Here is a 24,297-nt window from a genome sequence, read left to right as displayed (position 1 = left end):
GTTTTTACCCTTAGCATAATCTCTTCGCATCCTTTTGAATTTAGGATGACCGGAGAATACGAAACTTCTTTTGATGGACACTGAATATAACAATTCTTAAACAACTATTTGCAGTGAAGAACCTTGTTTTTGTTTGTATTGCTTTTCTCTACCAACTTTGTTTTTATTTCTACTTCAAACCCCATTAACTTAATTTTTTTTATTTGTTGTCTTTTGGAAAATTGAGATGCGCAAGCATCCAGGAAAGAAAACCCAAAAGATTTGATGATCGGCAGTTCCATTCTCTTACTGAGACATATCATGATCTCCGACCAAGATCCCTGGCCGTTACTGGCCCAGTGAAGTCAGCAGGAGAGCTTTCAGAAAGTTCCCCAGTTCAGACCTCACCCCAGAGATCATTTGTAACCAGGCTTGAGACCGGGGATTCCAAACCCCCTGCAGACTCACTAAAACCAGCTGCCGTTGAGCATATTACAGCTCGTGGCAACCCCCTGTGGGTCAGAGCAGAACTGTGCTGCAGAAGGCTTCCAGTGGCTGGTTTCTCAGAAGCAGGTCACCAGCCTTGCTTCTCAGGGGCCTGGGTGAACTTACACCAACCTGCTGGTTAACCGCCATCAAGTGCACGAGCCGTCCGGCCACCCAGGGAACCCACAGACTCACGACAGGGAGCATTTATTCATTTCCCTTTGCTGCTACAGTGAACCACCACAAGCTTGGCCATGTGAAGTGTCACAAATGTGTTATCTTGGAACTCCGAAGGCCAGAAGGTCCAGCATCAAGGTGTTCAGGCTGTTCCTGCTGGAGGTTCTAAGGAAGAGTCCATTTTCTTGCTTTTGCCAACTTATAGACTGCATCTGCATTCCCTGATTCCACAGGGCCAATGCTGCTTTATCAAGTTCAGCAAGATAGCAGCTTCCAACCTCTCCCCACCTCTCTCTCTCTCTCTCTCTCTCTCTCTCTCTCTCTCTCTCTCTCTCTATCTATCTATCTATCTCTCTCCCTCGCTCAATCTCTCTCTCTCTCTCTCTCTCTCTCTCTCTCTCTCTGCATCGCACTCATGCTTGTTGGACCCCAGCTTCCATGACAACATGTCTTTCCCTGATTTTCCTGCCTCCTCTTACCCTTATAAGGATCATTGTCCAGGAAATTCCTGCGTTACAAACAAGACCCTGCCTAACTGTCGTTAAGCCATATATGAATGTACACTGCTCTGTTAGGCACAGTTCATATCAAACAGCAAATCAAATGTTTGCCTTAGTATGTAGTATACCTTCCTATGCATAAACCTTTAAAGAAATGCTTAGGAACACCTGTGTGTCATTATGAACCATTGTATGTATCTCAAAAGTTCAGTGTAATAGACTTAGTCTTCAGCACTTATGGTCTTAAGGTGTGCAGGTATATATGCACATGTGCTATACATGTGTTATATATGTGTACTTGCATATATATATATACTCAACATTCGTATGTATTTTTTTTAACTATGACCTTTAGATGCTGTGGCCTCTAAAAACAGTTGTTGCATGTGTGGTAGCGTTCCTGTAAACTTGTTCCAAAGCTTCCATAATACAGAAGTTGAGTTCTGTTAAAAATTTGATTTTATTCATAACTTCAAAAAGTTTCTTCTTCTTTTTTTTTTTGAAGGCAGCCTAATGAGACTAAGACAAGTGTCTCTCTGAGAAAACTTGTCTGCAGCCTTCCTTTACTCACAGACATGTCTCACAACTTTTATTTGAAATAAACTCGTGAGTGTATGAACTAGAATTCTAGTCGCAATATTTTGGGGTTTACCATCTTTATCAAAAAAACTTTTACCCAGGAGTACAAGAAGTGTTCTAAAGTGGATTGGGGTAATGGTTGTACAACTCTTCTTGATACAATGGAACTACTAAATGGTATTATATGTGGAGTCTGTCCCAATAAAACCGTGGGGAGGGGTGGGGAAAAATAGGAAATAAAAAAGAGTAAACAGAAAGACTTTTACTGAATGCTAACTCCTTAGATTTCATTGACAAGAGGCCTAATCCAACTTCCACAAGCAAGCAAATAGAAATGCAATGTTGAGTCTTCTATCCTTTGGTTCTTACAAATTGGGAACAGAATGTTCGAAAATGACGGGTGGGCTATGCGCCTGGCGCTGTGACACAGAAGTTAGGTTGGGTCCACTCCAAAAGCAACTGCGCGGCCCTTTTGCGTGCAAGAAACCTCTGCCTTCCAATAGTCTCTCTCCCGAGTAAAAGTGCTAGAACATGCTTTCCGGGTTCGGAGGACCTCTTTCACGAATCTAGCTTTTTCCAGCCTCTTTGTTGCATCCCCAAGAAAAGGGGGCGGGGGAAGAGATCTTCTTTCTCTCCTCTCGGAACAAAACGCTTCCGGGAAGTGTGCTGTCTTTGGCAGCAGGCCAAGCGCTTCTTGAGAGGAGGGTTTCCGTTCCAGGGTTGAAACTGTCTCCGGGGCAACCGTCACCCAGGCTCCCGCCGCCTTGGCCAATCCCCCAACAGTGTTCGAATCTGTGAGCAAGAGTTCTCTGCTGTCCATCCACGCAGGGCGTCAGACGTCCCGACGTCATATCCTAGTTCCCGGAGGCCCAATATTCTTACACTGCTAGTTTGGTGAAGAATGCATTAAGTGTTATGGGTTAGAGATGTCATAATTCTTTAATTATCATGGAAAACATTCTATCTAAACTTTCTGCTAGGATCTTCTTTATATATGGAATATTAGGTGTGACTGGGGAAAAGGTATCCCCCACCCCCTCACGAACTTATATCATTCTTTTAGGTAAGATTAGTTTTTGTCTGTTTGGTTTTTGGGGGTTTTTTGCCCACCTTTTAGAGTCATCTTCCCATTCCACCCCACCCCACCTCCGGCTGCTCTCCCAAGCCGTCAATGTCTAGCAACCTCTCGATGTCACCTGGGTTTGGGGCACATACCTGACACTCGGTCTGCAGAGCCACAGTCTTCCTGCCCCTGATCCTGCCGACCACCCGCCCCTCTTTTAAGTCCTCTGACTTGGCTTCCTTGTAACATCCAGCCTCAATCACCCAAAATCAAAGCCTGGGAATTATAGAAATATATTACATTATTTAAATTATATAGATAATTTATCCTTCTCCAAAATTAAGCTTACAGATTGGAGGCTGTGCTCAAGAAAGGGGAAATGATTCGTAGGAGTCTCTCAGTAGAACTGGGATAAGACCCAACTTTTCTGTCTGCCTTTTTTAGTATTCTTTTCTCTGATTAAAAAACAAACAGTCCCATGCTACTCCCTTTGCCTTTCTCCTCATCTCCCACCAGCACACCCTAGACAAGGGCTAGTCCTTGAGTCATTTGCTTAAATTAAAAAAGACTCGACTGTGATCAAGTGGAAAACAGAGAAAAGTAAGTAGGAAGAAAAAGAGGGTAACCAGTTATAGTCTGACCACCAGAGAAAACAACTGCTAGAATTTAGCTCATATTTTCTGCCAGTCTTTTCCTAGACATGTTCCCCAAATATATTTAATTTTCTCTTTCTGAATTAGATTCATTAGAAAAAGAGCCAAAGTGAGAATCAAGAGACGCAGGTTAAGCTTGGACATGGACTAGCCACATGTCTTAGTGTCTTAGTGCCACGGTAACAGAAATATCATAAGTTGGTGGGTTTTATGAACATCCGCTTTTAAAATTTTCAGTTTAGGAGACGAGGATTCTGAATTCAGAGCAGTGGCTCTTGGAGAAGGCTTTATTCCTCTCTCAGCTATGGGTCCGGGCTCCCTGGTTCTTGGGCAATCTTCATGTGACATGACCTCTGTCTCCTCTCCTCTGGGTTTGCTTGCTTCTGTGTTGGACTTAAGACACACTCTAGAATGATATAGTCTCATTTGTATCCCATATGTATGCTATTGTTGTTATTCTTGTTGTTATTGTGTGCTCTCTGTGATTGCAATAGCAACCCTAACAACTGAGTACAACTGCCCCATAGAGTTCCCTAGGCTGTAATCTGCACAGGTCCACGACAGAGGATACCATGCTTGGTAAAGTGGAGTGGCAGCAATAAAGGGGAAGACCCTCAATGAGATGGATTGGCACAGTGGCTGCAACCATGGACTAAAATATAGCAACAACTGTGAGGATGGTGCAGGAGCAGCCAGTTTTGCTCAGTTGTCTATGGAGCCACTATGGGTTCAAGCCAACAGCACGTAATAACAACAGTCTTTCCAGGCAGTACAATGCTTTGGAATTCAACTGACAGCCCAAAGGTCATTCATTGGTTTGAACTCACCAGCTGCTCTGAGCAGAAAAGACCTGGTGCTCTGTTCCTGTGAAAATTATAGCCTTGGAAACCCTGTGGGGTGCTAAGCTCTGTCACTGTGAGCCAGAATCGACTGGAGGTCACACAACAGCAGGAGAGCACATCACCAAGTCTTTTCTGATTTGATACGACTGGTGGATTTGAACCACGGACCTTCCTGGTTAGAAGCTGGGCATTTTAACCATTGAGCAACCAGAAGCTTATGCATATATATAGGGAGTTAGTAGCCCATGAAGTATTTTGAGAGGATCTCATTCAATCCATAACACCATGTTACCTTGAACAAATGTCTTGCAATCACGCTTAGAGTCCTCCCTCAGTTAGCTGGCTGACTTCCAGGATCCCTTTCAGCTCCAGCACGGTGGCACATTGATATGATTGGTCAAGGGAGCAAAAGGTTAGAACAAACGACTCAAAAGGTTTTTTTGCGACTCCAAGCTTTGGTGATTTTAACGCATCTTTAATTAGTGATTCTCAAACGTACAGGGGGAAGGGATGAAATATCCATATTATAAAATCCAAGCCCACTAAGGAATCAGGTTTTGTCTTCAAGAATCGTAGTCATTATTAACCCCGTTTTCTGATCTCGGCCTTATTTCAGCTATAAGCCCAGCCAGGAAGAGTCCTCGTCCGGGTCCTCGCACGCAGTGATGGATATCTCCCTGCCGACTGGAATGAGTGCAAACACAGAAGACTTGAAATCTGTAAATTCTTTCGTTTCATGATAACGGCCAATTCTTTGGTTTCTTTCCTACATGATTTTACAGATAATTTACTCTCACATTGATAGACTCACCCAGATATTAGGCATTCTATAAGACCACCAGCCAGTGAATTGGCTCACGTCTAAAATTTCATAGATCCATCCAGAGTGTGCTCCCCACACCAACAACCTACCTAAATTTCAACTTCCCAAAGTCCAGTGGGGGCATGTAACTGCAGGATCTGAAAGACGGAGCACATGTGCTCTACTCAGACTTTGCCAGAAAGAGGGACGTTGCCCTTCCTCTTTAACCACTGGAGCACATCCTTGTAACCTAATATCCATCATCAGGCGAATACATTCACCAAAAAAGCAGTAAAACAAAGTTCAAGTTTTCCTCTGTCCTCTCTCAGCTTGTGGAACCGGTGGATCAACTAGCAGCTAATTACCAAATCAAAGACGGACATGTTATTCTGCAAATGAATTCGGTGAGCTCCAACCTGCCTCCATTTTCACTTACCGTCACAGGGTACGCGATTCTGTTTCTTCTTACCCAGGATTTCCTTAAATCCTTGACTTTGTCCAACAGATTCCCTCGGAAGAGTTCCTCTGCGTCCGCTTCCAGATATTTGAACTTTTCCAAGTCGGATTTGTGAGTCCCGCGACTTTCACAGTCTATGAATACCACAAACCTGGTAATGACCGCCAGTCTAACATGCCTTCAGACTACTTGCTATCTTTAGGGAATCTTTAGAAATCTAGAGGCCAGTTTCCTGTTTTGTATATTGCCTCTCTTGGGGCTCACTTATCACAAAATCACCCAACTTCCACAGAGAAACCACAGCAGGCTTGTCAGCCGATCACTTCACCCCTGTTTGCTCAGCACTTTACAAAGATTTGCCTCAGGTTTATCTGTGGTGTTCGTTTCCACTACGCACCAGGTCTCTCCTCTTTTTGAGTTCTCATGAGCTCTCCCGCTTCTTTAGCCCTTCCAGAACCAAGGTCTGTCCCGTCTATCTTCTCATCACCCTTTGCAGACAGCACTATTTCAGCATTTGATCACTTCGCCGTTTCTGAGAAGGTTAACTGATTGGCAGATCATTGGTTCCCAGGGCAGCCTGGTTCTAGTTGTAAGGAAATTCTTAAAAAATGCTACAAAATCATTGAAACTTTTTAAAACGAAAACATCCCCAAACTGTGAAGCTATTGTTTCTTGACCTACCCTCCATCTGGGCTTCGCTGCCATCAAGTCAATACTGACTTACAGTGATCCCACAGGAAGAGGCAGAACTGGAGACGGGAGTAGAGAGCGCTGTCTTTCTCCTGAGTTGCTGCTGGTGGTTTCAAGCGGCCAACCTTGCAGACCACAGACTAATGCAAAACCTCTTCACCACCTGAGCACCTCCCATTTAGGGCTCTCCCCTTCTAATGGCAATGTTTCTATCGCTCCAGCCCTTCCCCAAAAGAAGTCTGTGTCCTTCAGTTTACACCACATCAAAATGAGCACTTGGGACATTCTCGAGGGACTTTTACATGTCCTTTGAGTTTGGGAAACAACAACATCAAAAAGTCTAATGGGCAAGATCAGGGGTGTAGAGTGGATGGGGTTAGGTTGTCCAATCAAAGTCCCAGGGTATGGCCTTGAGAAATAAGCCGGTACATTGTCATGGGGTGAAAATCTGGGCACCACTGCCCTGGCCTTGTTCCAATGCAGTTTTCCATTTTCTTGAAACTTTTTCCTCATGATGTTTCTGTGTCCTTTAAAAAAAACCCATCAAAAAGAAAATATTTCAGGATTACCCTTTGAGCCTCCCATAACAACCATCACCTTCTGAGCTGACTTCTCACCTCGGATGTAATTGACCTAAAAGATCCTTCTGGAAACCGTTGTTTTGATTAGACTTTTTTAAAACACCATAACAAAAAATAAATTAACAAAAAAACCCAATAACAACAAAAACACCATAACACGACCAAGGCAAATTTCCCCCTGGGAGAACTTGTCTGCGGCCACCCACGGATTGCAAAGACATGCTTAAAAAAGAATTTGTGCATGTCTGAACTGGAATCTAGTAGCGTTTTTGACCAGTCTTCATGCTGAACCAAATGGACACTCATTCATATTAGTTTTCTTTCCTGAAATCACTTAGACTATGCCTAGCTGTACACCCCTTCCTTTACAAAGGGGCTTCAAAGAGTTCGTGGAAAAATTCCATTCTCTTTTAATTCCATTTTCCCCAAGAATATTTTGAAGTCCCTTCGTATATATACAGGCCTCTCTTTTTTTCCTCATCCCCCAAATTACAATTCATTCAACAGATTCTCATGTAACATTGTTTCCTCTAATTCATGCCATTACAAATATTTCATCATAAGAATCAGAGGTGATATAGTAAAATTCCTATTACATAGCTAGGCAACAAGAGGAGCTCAGTCTTCCCAGGACAGCCAACAGATACTACCTTCTCCAGCTAAACATAAGACCAGCCCTGCCCTCTTCCATCTCAAGCCATCTAGGTTCAATTAGCTATTTAACTCTGCTATTATGCAGAATATCACAAGTTAAACCATCTCATCCATTACACTCTCTAAGATTGGCTTGTGATATATATTATGAATATTTCCCCAAGCTCATTTTATTTTGAATATTATATCTAATATTAAATTTTATATTTTAAACCTTTCTGTATTTTAATGTTACTTTCTATTTAATCACATCTGACCCTGCATTTTAGAAAGACTTTCTTCACAATAAGATTCTTTAAAATTATATTTTATGACCTTTCATAGCTCCTTCTTTAATTTAATTCCATTCAACTTCACAGCTCTATCAGATCTGTCTTGGATTAATCCTGGTACAGGGTCAGAATTCTACTCTTTTCTTTTCAGATGGCCTTCCATTGTTCCGATAGCCTCATTGCATGGTTTTGTGTGCTGGGGCATTGGGCCTCTTTCCTGGAGGGGTTGTTTCAGCAGTCTGCTTGCTAATAGGGCATCTGGCTGCTGCCCACACAGTCAAGTTCACTGCCCTCATACGGACTCCAACTCATAGGGACCCATTGGACAGGGTAGAAACTGTCCCTGTGGGTTTTCTTAGGCTGTAGCTCTTTCCAGGCATAGAAAGTCTCTTCTTTCTCCCTCGGAACAGCTGGTAGTTTCGAACTACTGACCTTGCAGTTAGCAGCCCAACACGAAACCACTATGCCACCAGGGCTCCTACCACACGGTCAACTGTATGGAAATTTTGAAAGGGCGTGATTACTAGGAGAAAGAGACCTGCAACACAACCTTTGCTCCACCACAATCTCAGTGGGTGAACAAGAAAGTCAATGAGCATCCCTGGGCCTTAGCTCTAAAAAGAAAGATTCAAAATAGTCATGTGTCATGCAACCACCACGCCACTTCCCTGAACCCCACTTTCGTTGCCACAGATAAGCAGTGCACCATGTTTTATAACCCATCCCAAACCAAACTGCAGAAAGTCTGTGAAGGAGCAACGTGCCAGTGTGTAGAAGGTAAGCTTTGTGCGACATGTTTGGGCTGGGTCCTGTCTTATAGCAGCCCCCATCATCCAGGGCTCATCTGAAGAAAATAGCTAGATAAGCTGTCCTTTCTCGGAAGTAGAAATGTCATCTCAGCTGATTGCAAACTATCTCTCTGCAACTCCTGGACCACCTGATGGTCCATACCTTTCCAGACCAGAGAAATGGTCTGTACCATTCCAGACCAGAGAACTGGTCTGTACCATTCCAGACCAGAGAACTGGTCCATACCATTCCAGACCAGAGAAATGGTCTGTACCATTCTAGACCAGAGAACTGGTCCATACCATTCCAGACCAGAGAAATAATCTGTACCATTCCAGACCAGGAAAATGATCTGTACCATTCTAGACCAGAGAACTGGTCCATACCATTCCAGACCAGAGAAATGGTCCATAGCCTGTTCTTTGATATCATAGAGTTAACAGGATCTGAATACTAACTGAATTGTCTTGTACTTTTCACCAGATTTTTTTTGGCCATTTTATAAAGATTTATTTGGTAAGAAATAAATCCAGTGATGTCCATCTACGCATAAGAAAGAGAGTTCTATTAAGAAGTATTTTATAGCAAAAGAAGGGCATCCCAAACCAGCTTAACACATGTCCACCAGTGTGATGCAAGCCAGAGCCGTCTCCAGGTTCATGTGCTGCAGGCTGATGATGCAGAAAGGTGACGCGGGAAAAAGAAGAGCACAGGCTGGTCACCAAGTCTTTTTAACGTGATAGGAGGGGCATAGCCTAAAAGACCAGAGGCTCGGGACTGAGCCACTGGCTCCCTTTCCTTTCCCATTACCTCCTCAGTTAATGGAATTCTCTGGTTAGTGCCTAGTTCCACTCAGTCTTTTGTAAATCTCAGATAGTTTTCTTAGGAAAGCACCCAAATTTACCAGTCACCAGCAACAAGGTCTGGGATGTGGTGAGACTGGTGGAGGTGGCGGTGGCAGCAGCAGCAAGAAGTATCTGTTCCTAGATCCTTGTTGCAACATCTGATAGATGTAAATCAGTCAAATCACCACTACTGGCTCTTCAAGAGATATATGACCTTTGATCACACTCATAATGGAAAAATGCACACATACACCCTTTCTTCAAGGGAGGCATATGCCTTTCCAAAGAGCAGAGCGTGTGTGTATTGCTGAGAAGTAACCCCTGCAGTCTGAGTCTTCTGTTCAGGATTTTATTTTTAGTTTTGTTACTTTGTTTGTTTTGTTTTGGTTCTGCTTTATGTAATGTTGTACTTTCTGGGAGTGGAAGACATGGCGGGTCTGAGGAATCTGGGATTTGTGAGATTGAATTGGCTTGTTCCAGAGCTCTTAAGAAACTGGTTTTTTGTTCCCCAAAGAGAATATCTGCTCCTTTACATTAAACTATTACCATTTTCCACAAAATCCAGCTGACTGTGGACAAATGCAGAAAGAATTAGATCTGACAATCTCCGCAGACACTAGAAAAGAAACAGCATGTAACCCCGAGATTGCATATGGTAAGTTCAAAAACGCAAAGCACAGTGCCTTCAAGCATGAACCCTGTGAATAGACGATCAGTTGGAAGAATAAAAACTTTACGCCACGATCGTGTGAATTCAACATTCCACATGTGCCCTCAGAGAACAACATGCCATCTGTGTTCAGCATTCGCACGCAAAGCGATTTAGCCTTTAGAAAAGAAATGTGATTTCCATTGAAAATGATAGGCGTCACATTGCCATCCAGCCAAGACACTTTATTCTGATAAAGCTTTTGAATTAAAGACATGAGAACATACTCCAGGAGATCTCTGAGAAGCTACAGGGCCAAGACTTCACAACTACATTCATCTAATTGACTCAGCACAGGCAGTGGTGGCTTGGGGTTTGTCATTTTATTTTATAAGTCTCTTCAAAAATGAAATAAATACACAACTTGCTATGTCATTTTAATGTGTATCGAGTGCAGACAATAATTAAGACCCTCTCCGTTTCAAAAGGAAGGCCTCCTTCTGGGGTCTGGAGCGGAAAGCTGAATTGAATGTGCGAGCAGAACAGCAGCCTGGCCTCAGAGCCCTGATAGAAGTCACTCTTTTATTTCCTACGCATAGTTTCCGAAATTCAGGGAAGTTTTCATCAATTGTAAGCTACTAATTCCCACACCCTTTGGTTCTGCAGATAGTTCTGCTATCTGCCTCTCTATATCTATCATCTATCTATCTATCTACCTATCTATCTATCTATCTACCTACCTATCTATCTATCTACTTGCCTTCGATACTGAGAATTTCATGGATTAAGAATATCCCAAAACTAAAGAAGTCTTTTAGGTCGTATACTTCAAGCCCATCAAAAGCAAAAATAAAAAGCATCATTTCTCAAGCCACACAGAAAGGCTCAGTCCCTTGAAACTTGTCAGTCCAGGGCTAGAGTCAGACAGACACCCACAGACTAAACATCCATGTGTGAATAAGCAGAAAACAGGGTTGGGATGGCTCAAGTTCAGATGACTGCCAGGATGAATAAGAATTCCACTAAGGCAAGGGAATTAACATGGTCACATGGCAGGGCTGCGTGGTACCCTGTGGTCATGGAGGAGCTGGTGCCCATGCCATCTCAACTCCCTTCCATGGGCCCTCCTCCACTGATCCTAGCTCACATTCCCAACTTGATGGCTAACTAAGGTTTACTTGGTTGATTTGTTGCGTGTGTTTCTGTTTTATCATTATATGTGTGATTTTATTTATATTTAACTTGATTCTTCTCAGCCTACAGTAGCCATGTCCAACGATTCTAAGGTAAGTTGAGAGAGTGAATTCAACTGTGGGGATTAGGGCAGGTCTCTTGGGGAAAAAACAAACTGTCCTTTATTATGATGCCCCTCATAGCTGGCCAGGCTTTGTTTCTCCGTTGTTTGAACATGGATGACATTACTCATGAATTACTTTTGTTTCTATCAGCATATCAAGTTAGAATCACAGCCATCACTGAAGAAAATGTGTTTGTCAAATACACTGCAACTCTTCTGGACATCTTCAAAACAGGTGGGAATTCACTCACTCAGCATCTAGTCAGTACTGACGTGTGCCAGACATCATTTTGGACACAGCAGATAAAACTCGAATAGAACACCCAGAGTTCCTTTACTGCCCTCACAAAACTTCTATTCTACTTGGGAGACACATGAGAGAGAGAGAGAGAGAGAGAAATAATCAAATAATTAGCTAAATAATTATAAATAAGTATTATATGAAGGGACTTTAAAACTTTATGGGGAAAGTGAATTAACATAATGAAATGACTCCACGAACTTAAAATAAAAAGCATTTTACGATGATTCGGATGAAGATCTACGTCACAGATCATCAGTTTCACATTCAACCATTTATACACATTTGTTTCAGTTCATCCATTCCGTCCCTCAATGTACTGTTGCTTCTAGTGCTTCCTGCTTCCATCGCTCCTTCCCTCTCCCTCCATCCGTGGGTAGATGCAGCTCTCGTCTTCCATGGTGGACTCTTCCAACACAGGGCGCATTTGGCTCCCGACTAGAAGGGTAACTGAAGGCCGTCCTCTTGAGAAGGTCTCGCCTGTCTCTACCTGACCAATAAGCCTGCTCTCTTTGGCGGGCTGCGTTCTGTTCCGCATTTCGCCCACTCCATCCGGGGCTTTCGCCTGTGATCCCGTTCAGAGCAGTTGGTGGTGGTAGCTGGGTACCATCTGGTGCCTCTGGCCTCAGGGCCGTGGAGACTGATGTTTGCATTCCATAAGCTTTTTGAAGCCTCCTCGCTTATGAGGCAGACATGGAATTAATTGAGGGAAGTACTTCCGTGTGATAACAGCCTCTTTTAGGTGATAGTTTGGAAGAAAGGCCTAGTATTGTACTTTTAAAAATCAGCCTATGGAGGGAAATACACACACACACACACACACACACACACACACATACATATCTTATGGTTCAAAGCATTCAGTCTGTACCTGGGCCCCGTTTTGTCCCGGTGTGCGTTGGGCAGCCAAGTGTACGGGGCAAACTCAATGGCAGCCAACAGCAGCAGCAATAATTACCTACAAAATGTTTCTCGCGTGGATGATACATTTCTATGTATTCAGTGTACCTGCTTTATCAACTAAATTATGAAGATGATTATACTATTAGGGTTTTCCTAAACTTATATCCTTTCAATCCTCTAAGTTTTACCAACACTCTATTTTATTTTACTTTAAAAAAGCATTTTATTGGGGGCTCTTACAGCTCTTATAACAATCCATACATCAATTGTATCAGCACATTTGTATATATGTTGCCATCATCATTTCCAAAGCATTTTCTTTCTACCAACACTTTTTGACAAATTCTCATTATTCAAATTGTTTTAAACCTTGGAAATTAATTTTATTTCTCATTTTTGCCATTAAAAGATAAACATTTTCAGAAGATTAACTTTTTCTTATACATGGGTGTTTTATTTTATTTCTAGTGGCATATCATATTTCTTCATTTTGTAATAGCTCTTACTTCACTTATATAGTTTGCTTTACTTGATTTTATACAATTTTACTATTTATTCATTGACCTGTTAGCTTTAGTAGTGGAACGGCATTTCTCTTAAGCAACTAAAGATAGTGTTGCTCTAGCTGCTGGAATACCATAACCAAATCACAGAAACATAGGCATATATATGTTCACTTCTTGAATGTTTACTCCTGTTTCTCAATGTCTAGGAAAGTGAATCTTTTAAACTGGACATGATTTCCAAATGACTTTTGCAGTTCTAACTTTTATAGTTTCAGCTAAACATTGAAATCCCAACATTTTTCTGATTTTAATTATTGCAATCTTTTCCTGCTTCTCAAATTATTACTTAATCCTGCCTAGGGTTTGCTATACAGATGGTAGTAAATACCAGATCCATGAAGACAATATCTAAAGTCATTTGCTTGGCTTATATCTGTTATTGTATTAAACCGATCCCGTTACTATTAAGTCGGTTTTGACTCATGTGGCCTGTGGGTCAGAGTGGAACTGTCCCCAATGTTTCCCAAGGCTGCAATCTTTCAAGAAGCAGACAGCCACATCTTTCTTTGCTGCAGCCTCTGTTAAGGCCCAGCCGCCAACTTTAACCACTGCGCCCCCAAGACTCATTCTTGCATGACCCAGAGATAAGGAAATAGATGATAGAACTTCAGTAAAATCCACAGCGTGTGTGTGCTGAAGGCCCAGACTTCTCCTTGGCAATACCTTTACCCCAATAAAGCAGCCCCCACATAATCATACACCACCTGGGCTCCTGGGAGACTGGACTCCGTGTGGGACGCTGCAGATGGGTTTGGGACAGTCACTGTGGTCCATAGCCTTCTTTCTACAAGTCAAGTGTTCGGGATTCAGGCTCTAATGCAACTTCCTTCTCTGATCTAACACTACTGTTCAAGGCTGTAACTGTTTCTTTTCTTCTATAAATCATTTTACTGGGGATTCTTCAAGCCCCTATAACAACCTGCTCATCCATTGTGTCAGCACATCTGTACCAATGTTGTCAAGGCTGTAATTCCTTTTAATCATTTTATTGGGGGCTTGTACAACTCTTATCATAATCCATTGTGTAAAGCACATATGTACGTTTGTTGCCATCATCATTCTCAAAACCTTTGCCTTCCACTGGAGCCCTTGATAGCTGCTGCTCATTTTCCGGCTGTAATGGTTACAGAAGCAGCTGGCCACGTCTTTCTCTCTTTCTCGCACAAAGCTCAGGCTGGAGAGTTCCGATCCTTGACCTTTTCTCCTGCCACTAAGCACTTTAGCCTCTGCCATCGGAGCTCCTTTGCCCTAAAGGTTTCAGCCTTGGAAACCCTAGGGGGAAGTTTTGCTCTTTTGTTGTGGCTGTGCATACTCATTAGCATATCAAAATGAATCTGTATAGATCAGGAAGGAGCCAGAGGAAGCGGAAAGCAGGAGGGACTTCATCATTGTGCCCTTTGAGCATCAGTGTGACAAGCTCACTTGTCTGACTTTCAGGGGAGGCCTTTGCGGAGAAAGACTCGGAAATCACCTTCATTAAAAAGGCCACGTGCGCCAATGCGGACCTGGAAAAAGGAAAACAGTACTTAATTATGGGCAAAGAAGCCCTCCAGATAAAATATCATTTCAGTTTCAAGTAAGTCACCAATATTTCTGAATCTCTGATTTTCCCTCCAAAACGTATTGTATTTGATTGCTAAATACTCAGTGCTTCCTATGTGCTGTACTTCTCCCAACAAATCATTATGCATAATTAGTTTAAGACCATTTATTTTCTACTTTTTCTTTTCTATTGGGTGGCAGTTTACAGAGTGGATCCTTTCACCTTTCTGCAATGCATACACTGTTTGTTTCATGTCATGGGTAATAATCCCTGATTGTCCTATCTCCTCACTGTTTCCGACTTCCATTCCGCCTTCTTGCCTAAGCCTCCTGAACTTGGTTCTTGGGTAACTGCCTCCCTTTGGGTCTCTACTGGTTGATCATCCTAAGGTGTGCTTACCTCTCTGGAGCTAATGTTCCTCGTGCAGACCGGTGACTGTTTGGCTGAGAATTGGGCCATGGAGAGGAATTCATTGCCAAACCGGAAGGGTGGCTAAGGGCCATAGTCTCACGGGTTCCACCAGGCTCTATCTGACCAGAAAACTCGGTCTTTTTTTGTTTTTTAATGAGTTTGAGTTAACCAAGAACAATTAAAGCTGACAAATCATCATCAAAGCTGAAGGTGCAGCTGACAGATAACCCAGCTGAGGGATTGAATCTGAGGATGAATCTGAGAGTTCGTGGCTCACCTTCCTTCCTTCCACCACTGCTCCCTCAGTGTGCTCTCAGACTTCGGTTTTTCAATAGGAAAACATTTCATAAGCATTTTATTTATGCCTTTACTTTAAGGAATAGACCAGCATTTCTCAACCAGTGAGTCAAGACCTCTTTGGGGGTCGAACGACTCTTTCACAGGAGCTGCCTGATTCATACCAGTAGGAAATGACAGTGATGAAGTAGCAATGAAAATAATTTTATGGTTGTGAGGTCACCACCACATGAGGAACTGTATGAAGGGGTCGCAACATGAGGAAGGTTGAGAACCACTAGACTACACAGTTTCAAAGACATGATCCAGCCTTTGAAACATGAGTATCTCAAAAAAAACAATTTTACTGTTCCTCCGGGGTCTCTGAACCCACCTCAGTAGTTGCTGGTCCACAAGAGTATAGCTGACCACCTGGCCTGTGGGTAAACTTTACTGTCTCTGAACCAACCTGGCCTGTGGGTACCTGACCAGGACGGGGCTCCTAGCAGGGAATAAATGATTGCTTTTCTCTATTTGTGGCTAAAACCACAAGGGCTTTGTTTTCACTTTCTTCTTGGCAGGTACATCTACCCTTTAGATTCCTTGACCTGGATCGAATATTGGCCTACAGACACAACGTGTCCATCGTGCAGCGCCCATGTAGCTAATTTACAAGACTTTGCCGAAGACATCTTTTTAAATGGCTGTGCACATGCCTGAAAAAGGTCAGCTGCACAGAGGTTCCGTTGAGGGGGCCCTGCGGTTGAAATGCCTGTTGCTTTGGGTGTTGGGTTTTGGGGCTCCTCCTACCTCCTTTTTTTTGAGACTCATAACTAATCCTATTTGGAACACTCGCTTCACTTGGAATTAGTGGCACTTGCTTTTACCAGAGAATAAGTTTACGTGCTGTAACTTTCTGCAATGGCAGGGTCCTGGGGGACATGTAGACAGATAACTCCAGGGTTATCGGACACCAGGAGCAATGCATTGGAACCTCTCCTAAAACCAGCCCCCCAGGAATGTTTGCTGGGGCCAAAAGAACAGGAACCATTGCAACACAGTATCTTACCAAAACATGGCCTTTCCTTGAAACAAAACGGATCATTAAAGCCTGACTTTGCTTTTAAAAAATGCGTTTAAAGCATGTTATTTTACGCTAGGTCAGCTTCCACAACACAAACACAAGCAAATTGACAGAGGTAGAGAAAGAGGCCGTAGAAAACCTTACCCCTGAGAAAGCCCAACCCTCAGAATAGCAGCAAACTGAGAAGGTAGGAGAGTGAGAAGGTAGGAGACCCCTGTATCCCTGTTCTCTCCTCCCAACGTGTGTATCCCTTTCCACAGGGACTTGCCCTTCGATTACCTGCAGGGCCCAAGGTCGCGGCTTGGTGAAAAACCGAGGGGATGAGGAGAGCAAATGCTGCTCCCGCCTTACTCGGCCCTCCTGAGCCTCTGTCAGTGCTTCCAGGAGGATTTAGTAACTGGATTTTAGATCTTGTCAGACAGTCCTCCCATTAAATAGCTCAAGAATCTCATGAGGGACAAGTGTGTTGGGTCGCTAGGCTATGGATGAAGAAAGGGTAGTCCTGCTCCCAGCCCAGTAAAATGCAAAGTCAGAGACCAGACCCCCAGACAAGCTCTCTCGGTCCAAACCGGTCCCCGTTTCCACAGCCCGATGCCACCACATTGCTGCCCAGGGGTCATTGTCTGAGACCATCAGAGGTAGGATGTACTTGGAATTTCTCAGAATTCTTCAACCAACCCCACTGACTTAATCACAGCGACAGGATGATAAACTCTGGCTGTAACGCTGGCAGTGACTGAAATCCAAGCCCTTTTGAAGCATATGATGGGGGTGCGGGGAGGGGGGAGACAGGACCACAATCTGCAATCTACTGTTTCAGTAGAAGCATCCACTGCCTTTCAGCATCCACATCTCTCCTGAAACACTTAGAGTGTCCTCTTCCAGAAGCTAAAGTGTTTTGTTTGCATGTCAGAGCTCACATTGTAGTCAATCCTGTGGCAAAAACAACCGATGTGTCCAATATATCTGAGCTGTCTGCCAGCAGGGGGTTGGGGCCTCCCCCGAGCAGGCCGGACTCGGTCTGCTATCAGCTTCTTGCAGAACTTGGGGTGGAAGGAACCACAAATGCTGATCCAGAGGCACCAGTGTCTCTGAGATGCGGTCGGGTCACAGTGACCTAATTAAGCCACAATGTAGCTGAACTTTCAAAGATCAAGTATACTTTGTGAATTAGCCTGGCACTATTTGAAATACCAGCCAGCTGCTCCTCAGCAGGACACACTGACATTTCCCTTTCTTAATGAGAGACCTTGGCTGACACCCCCACCTCCAGTCCAGACTGGGGCTCCTGCTCAACCTTCCCTTAGCCCCCCACACTTCCCTTCCAAGGCTCTTGTGCACTGGCCATTGCTCAGTATGCAGCTTCCTGGTTGGGAGTTCCTGTGGCCAAGGACAGAGTCGCTCTATTTACCACTGTCTCCTATGCCTGGTGCATGAAACGGATGCAATTAATACTGTAGACGAATACAAGGAACGTGAGGGATCAGAAGACCTGAAGTCTCATCTTGGCTTTGCCTCTGATTGGCAGTGGTTTGGGACAAGCACCTCCATCGATGGCTCTGCTGTCTACAAAGCCAGGAAGTTGAACACATTGCCGTGTCCTTGAGCTACACTCGGACCACAGGTCATGATCTCATGGTGTGAAACAGAGAAAGCCAAGGGACACGAAAACACCCACATGCTCAACAAGGCTGTTCTGCCTATACGTTTGATGGTGTCGCCGAAAAGGAGTGAGACCGGGTGCGTTGTGGAGAACCTGCCTGGGGCTTGCAGGAGAAGGAAAGCCTGACAGGATAGGGAAGGTGGAGAAGGGCAGGAGGGACTTTACTGATTGAGGAAGAAAGCCTGGAGCAGCTTTCCCGTCCAGATAAACAAGATGATTTTAGGTGGTCGAGATAAACATTATTTGTCTTAATAGCTACGTGTTTATTTTAGCATGCTTTTAGGGGGGAAATCACGAACACAATAATGCAAATGTTCTGTTAAAATGTAAATAAATCTATTCAAGTTCAAAAGTAAGCCTATTTAAGGGGGGAGGGGTGATGTTCCACAAATAAAAGTGTATGTTCTCCTTAGGGCAAAAATCCCAAGGTTGGCATGCAAATGATTGAAATGTAGGAAACTGTGGCTTAAGGGGAAATGTGGAGTTGATTATGTGTGCCGGGCACACAGTGAGAAGGCGAGGCCCACCCCTTATTGCTCAGCGAGTGACCCTGAGCCAAACTCGTGTTCAGTCTTACCTCCCAGTCCCTGCCTTCAGGAGTTTATCCCACAGCATTTAACTAACAGGTTTTGCTTGGTGACTGTAGGGGAGGCACGATTCTGGTGCTTGGTCTTAGAGTCCCACACCTAGAACTTAGATCCCAGCTAGAGGAGACGGACAATATGCAGTAAAGAGAACACTCAGTAGGTAGGTAGTTTGGGATGGTTTGGGTAGCTGGTTAAGGGAGATTGGGAGTGTATGGGAAGAGGGTGCTATTTTAAAATAAGCAGATCAGGATGGCTCTCAATGAAGGAAGGAGCGTTGAAGACGGTCTTGAGGGATATGAAAAGATTAGCCTTTAGCTTAGAGAGAGCAGTTCCTTTTAGGCAAGCCCCAAAGTAGGGTCATGGCTGGTGAGTTACTTGAACAAAGAGGCCGGTGTAACAGGCCCAGAATGAGTGATGGTAGGTGAAGGGGAGACCAAGGAGCTCTCAGAGACCAGATCATGCACACCGTGGGAGAGACTTGGCCTTTATTCAGAGGGAAATGGAGCTGTTGCAGAATCTGGGCAGAGATGTGACATGATCTGTGTGCCCTGTTGAATGGCCACTGTACCTACTGTCTTGAGAGTAAAGCAAGTGTAGAAGTAAAGAGATCAGTTAGGTGGCTGCTGGTACAAGCCGGGAAGACACAATGGAGTCTCCGAATGGGGTAGAAGCAGTGGAAGTGTTCGAGAGTAGTTCTCATATGGGTATATTTTAAATGTAGATTCCACTGGATCCCCTAATAGATAGGACATCAGTTATGTTACTTACGGAGGATGTCGCAAGACTGGGCCACATTTTGTTCTGTGGCACACAGGGTCCGTATGAGCTGGAACCAACTCACCAGAACTCAGTAACATGAGAGAAAGAGAAGAATATAGAACAACGCCACAGTTTCGACACTGAGCAACGGAATGGATGGAGCTGCCATTACCTGTGATTGGGAAGATATATATGGAACAAACTGGGGGAGGTTCAAAGTTAGGAGACAGGGGTTCAGTTCAGGACAGGTTGAGTTTGGGAAGAGCTCCATTAACCACCTAATTGGAAGAACCATGAAGGCAATTGGTTTAGTTTTGACAAATCGAGGGAGAGGTCTGGGCTAGACCTAGAACTTAGGAATCGTCCGTATGTTAAAAGCCCTAGGTTAGATGCAGTCACCAGGGATGTGAGTACAGCCAGAGGTGAGGCCAACGATTGGCCCTTGGAGCATGACATTGCCAGGGGAAAGAGGGAAAAAACAAAGGAGATAGAGAAAGAGCATCTCTTCCACTAGGAGAAAAATCAAGAGTGAGATGTCCTCCAAGCCAGTTGACAAAAGAGATGCAAAAGGAGGAAGAGTGATCGATTGTATCAAATAGGACAAAAATGAGAAGCCAAGTGGGCTTGGTCATTGGAGCTAACAATATGGAGGTCCCTGGTGACTTTTCCAACCCAGTGGAGGTTGAACAACAAGCATGACCTGCTTGGAGCGGTTTGAGAGTGAAAAGGAGGCCAATTGGAGACGGGGAGTTTGGGAACCTCATTGAAGAAGTTTTTCTGCAAAGGGACCAAAGATGAGAAGAGGTCCCTTCCCGGCGTCTCAGCCTGCGGAGTGGAAACTGGGTGGAGGGAGTGGCGAGACGAGGGGAAAGGGGAAGACGAAAGATCGTTGCCTGGAAGAGAGGGTGAAGGAGCAGCCTATGGGCCCCATAGTAACCTCTCAAAGAAGGCCCTTCTTCAGATTGCAGGTCATGTATGTAAGGTGAGCCTGGTCAGCATGGGTTATAGATCCTTCTCAGAAGCTGATCTAAACATGGACCCGTCAATGCCCTCTACCCACCTACACCTGGAATTGAATTTGTTGACTCTTTGCCAGGAGGGAGAACATACCCCCTAGGACCATAGGGCTTCTCAGTCGAGTGTCCGGAAGGACTCCCAGGATTTAAGGAACTCTGCCTCCCTGGTGGGGCAGTGGGGGAAGCATCGGGCTGCAACTGAAAGATGGGCTGAAGCCCACCAGGCGCGGCTCCGCAGAAAACTGGAGCTGTCTGCTCCGGTCAAGACTTACGGTCTCAGAATCCCTACAGAGCAGTTCTTCTCTGGCCTCGCTGGGAGTCAGAATCAGTGCCATGGCTGAGAGTGGGTGGGCAGGTGGTGTATGGTTAAGCATTCCAAAAAGTTGGCAGTTTGAACTTACTCCGAGGTTCTGCGGGAGAAAGGCCTGGCGATGCACTGCCACAAAGAGTCGAGCCAGGAAAGCCCCGTGGAACTGTGCCGTTCCTGTGGGTCAGAATCGAGTAGATGGCACACAGCAACCTTGTAAGGTGTGTGCTGTGGTGGGTTCCTTTGGGGAAGGTCCGGGGAAGTGGGCTATTCCTCTTTCCTGACGAGAAACTATCAGAGAGAGAACAGAAGATAGCCTGTCGTTAAGTATCACTGAGTAACTCTTCTCTACCAAAATCCACACCTACTGCCACTGCATAGAGTTCAACTCACAGTGAACCCTATGCACGCATCAGAAACACCAGACTCCTGGCCATCAAGTCGATGCTGACGTATAGCGGCCGAGAGAAGCGATCGAACCTGCCCGTGTGTCTCCAAGACTAACTCTTCACAGGAGGAGAAGCTCTCAGCCTTTCAGCCTTCTCCTGCAAGGCGGCTTGTGGTTTCTAACTACTGACCTTGTTGGTTCCCACGCAGCTCAATGCCTGACCAGGCCTCCTTGTAAGACGAGTCAAATGATCCCCGGGGTTTCCCAGGCTGTAAATCTTAATGGAAACAAACTGCCTCATCTTTCTCCTATGGAGCACCTGGTAGGTTCAAACCAGTAACCTTTTTGGTTAGAAACCCAGTACTTAACCCATGGTGCCAGCAGAGCGCCTTACTGCTGATCTCAAGGCAAAACCAAGCAAAAGTCTCTGCCATCAAGTTGATGCCAACTCATAATGACCCTATAGGACAGGACAGACCTGCCACTGGAGCTGCTGGTAGTTTTGTACCACTGACCTTGCAGATTGCAGCCCAATGCATAATCCAGCTGCCACAAGGACTCCCGGACTCTATTCTAGCTGGAAGGAAAAGTAGCAGCAGTGCAGTCACGCGCATGAGCCAGAACAAAGGAGGTCTCTGATCTTTGTTATGGTGTGTATGACTCTCTGCTGAACATGCCAATTGACCCCCATTGTCTACTGCTGGTTCTGCCACATCAGACGCAGCACCCCACAGCCTGGCTCTGAGGCCCTCCTAGCAACCCCCAGTGGGTGAGTGATTGGCCAGGGCTGCTCTTCCCCCTCACAGATCCTTCTGGAAAACAGGGAACACGTACCCAGAAGACACATATTTGCATACTATTTCAGAGGCCCACCCGAAAGTTCAGCGTGGACCTTCTGACTGGAAACCCCACCCCAACAACCCCCCACACACCCCATGGGGAATTTAGCAGGCAAATCTGGAAGTTCTGACAGGCACAACGCAACTCTGAATCATCTTTTCATGGGCTTTCCCTGCCCTGAAAAGAGATTGGTTCTGCCTGCTTAAGGTAGGGAGGAAAAATATGTCACTACACCTAGTCTTGGAATTGGATTGGAGAGTGAAACAATCCTGAGAACAGAAGGGACAGAGGAGAGGAGGGAAGCAAGGGGGAGGTGAGGGCAGAGGAGCAGGGGTGGGGAAGGAGGGGAGTTCAGGCAGATGAGAAGATGAGCACTCTCTTTCTGAAGACTCTAGATTGGTCTCAGCTGGCAGGGCCCCCACCCTGACAGACATGATCTGTCCCCTAGAACACTGTGTGCACTCTGTCCCCATTTTCATCACTCTAACCAGAAATGTGTCTGCTACATACAGTCATGAATTACACCATGGCCAAGCCAGGAGGAACCAGGAGTTCATCTCATCCAAATCCTTCATTTGCACCTGAGAAAACCAAGGCCCAAGGAGTGCTTGCCAGGGGTAACAGTGCTGTCCAGTGGAACGGCTGGGACGTGAGCCCAGGGCTCTGACTCCAAGCCCGATGGTTTACTGGTTTTTCCACCACACAAATGCACAGAAGTTTCAGAAAAAGAGACCTTCTCCCTGTGATTTCCTTGTCACGCCAAATGTGCAAAGATAGACAAGGCTCCCTAGAAAGTATCAAGTTTTCTATCCCTGGGACATTCAAGCAGGGCCCAGCCACCTCCCTACTGCGATGCTGCAGTGACAATTCAAGGTGGGAAGTTGGCTCAGATGGTTTCCAGATAAGAGAGAATACCGAAATCATCGATCTGACTTGTTTAAGCCTTTATTTTCCCATTAACAGATGGCAGTACATCTACTCTCATTTCTCAAATATCTCATTATCCAACATCTTGCATTTACAACAATAGTAGAACTTTACTATCTGACCATTTTGTGCACTAACAAGGTACGTCTGGGAGTAACCAATGCCAAGTGAAGGAGAGGCTTATGTGTCAACTTGCCGGCCATGATTCTGAGTGGCTTCACAGTTATGGAATGCTCTAGCCGTTCTCCATCCTGTGAGCTGATGTGGTCATCTTCCATTTTCCCATGATGCCAACTTTCATGTAACGACCTGATCACTGGCACGTGTTCCGCATGTCGATAAGTGAGGAGTGGGTATACAAAGAGTTCTCACCTTGGAGAATTTCTGTGAGACTTGGATGAGATCGTTAAGATAATGTGAAAGCCAGAATTGAGCACTAGTTTTTTTTTGGGGGGGGGTGTTGATAATGGAGAGAGAAGGAGAAAAAGAAGATAAGGCCGGGATAGGAAGAGGAAACAGGAGTCTGGCTCTCTTACGGCCTGTGTGTAAGGTTGGCTCATGCTCCTGTAACCTGCTTATTAATCAAGTGCCTGATGTGGAAATGAAAGCAGCCCACTTGGCTTCTTTAAACAGTGTGTGGGAGTGAGTGTTGGGGGAAGGAAATATGAAACAGTAAAATACCGAGCTATGAAGCAGAGAGTCTTAGGAACGCTCGTTAAACTCCCGCTGCCTCAGTTTGTCTGTCTATATAATGGGAGTTGCACAAATCAAACTCGAAGCGCGGTGTAAGGCTTGGCAAGCTGTGGTAGCCACTAAGAGCTAACTGTGGTGTGCTGTTTCACTCTCCTAACTCTGCTTCTGTCCTTGCTTTTGAAAATTAGGGCCTAATTTTTCTCAGTTCAATGTATAGGGTTATTACAGATGCAAATAAGGTCAAGTAAGTGTGGGAACTTTAAACTGTGGGTGTTTGAAGAAACGTGGAAGTAGCGTGAATAACGAAAAGTATCTTTGTGCCAAGAAATCACACTGACACGGCCTATTGTGCTTTTAAATGATTAGGCCAAGACTTACTACCTTTAAAAGAGTCGTAGCCCACTCCTGCATCCCCTCACAGAGCTCGTCCAGGGACTTCTGGGAGCCGGCGGTCTGAGGGGATAGCGACTCAGTGCATGCTCTCCCACCCAGGCGCCTCAGCCTCACTTGAGAGCGTCTCAGAAATGCGACCCCTTAGAAAGTGGGTCCCAATACCTCATCAGAAGTTCCCAAATTTATGTGGCATCCCTCTCTCTTTTCAGAGTTAAAAAAAATTTACCCAGAGCTCCCTTGTACAAAAAACCACTTTTGTACTAGAGCCTCAAACCTAAGTTGAAGTGTAGGTATCTGCTTTGCAGCCCCCCACCCCTCTGGTCAT

General features: G+C 44.9%; 1 protein-coding gene across 1 annotated transcript in view; it reads left to right on the top strand.

The window, feature by feature from the left end:
* The window catches only part of C5 (complement C5), a 96,972-nt gene extending 80,937 nt beyond the window's left edge, over positions 1–16,035 (top strand). The window contains exons 34-41 of the mRNA XM_075559037.1: positions 4,896–4,998; positions 5,411–5,485; positions 5,587–5,692; positions 8,429–8,512; positions 9,935–10,024; positions 11,467–11,550; positions 14,523–14,661; positions 15,897–16,035. Coding sequence (XP_075415152.1) covers positions 4,896–4,998; positions 5,411–5,485; positions 5,587–5,692; positions 8,429–8,512; positions 9,935–10,024; positions 11,467–11,550; positions 14,523–14,661; positions 15,897–16,035 — 820 coding nt within the window. The remainder of the gene's footprint in view (positions 1–4,895; positions 4,999–5,410; positions 5,486–5,586; positions 5,693–8,428; positions 8,513–9,934; positions 10,025–11,466; positions 11,551–14,522; positions 14,662–15,896) is intronic.
* Positions 16,036–24,297: the final 8,262 nt, after the last annotated feature.

This window comes from Tenrec ecaudatus, chromosome 10 (genome assembly GCF_050624435.1).
Source record: "Tenrec ecaudatus isolate mTenEca1 chromosome 10, mTenEca1.hap1, whole genome shotgun sequence".
In the NCBI taxonomy this organism is placed as follows: Eukaryota; Metazoa; Chordata; class Mammalia; order Afrosoricida; family Tenrecidae; genus Tenrec; species Tenrec ecaudatus.
Note: the sequence above shows the minus strand (reverse complement) of the source record. Positions and strands in the feature narration are given on the sequence as shown.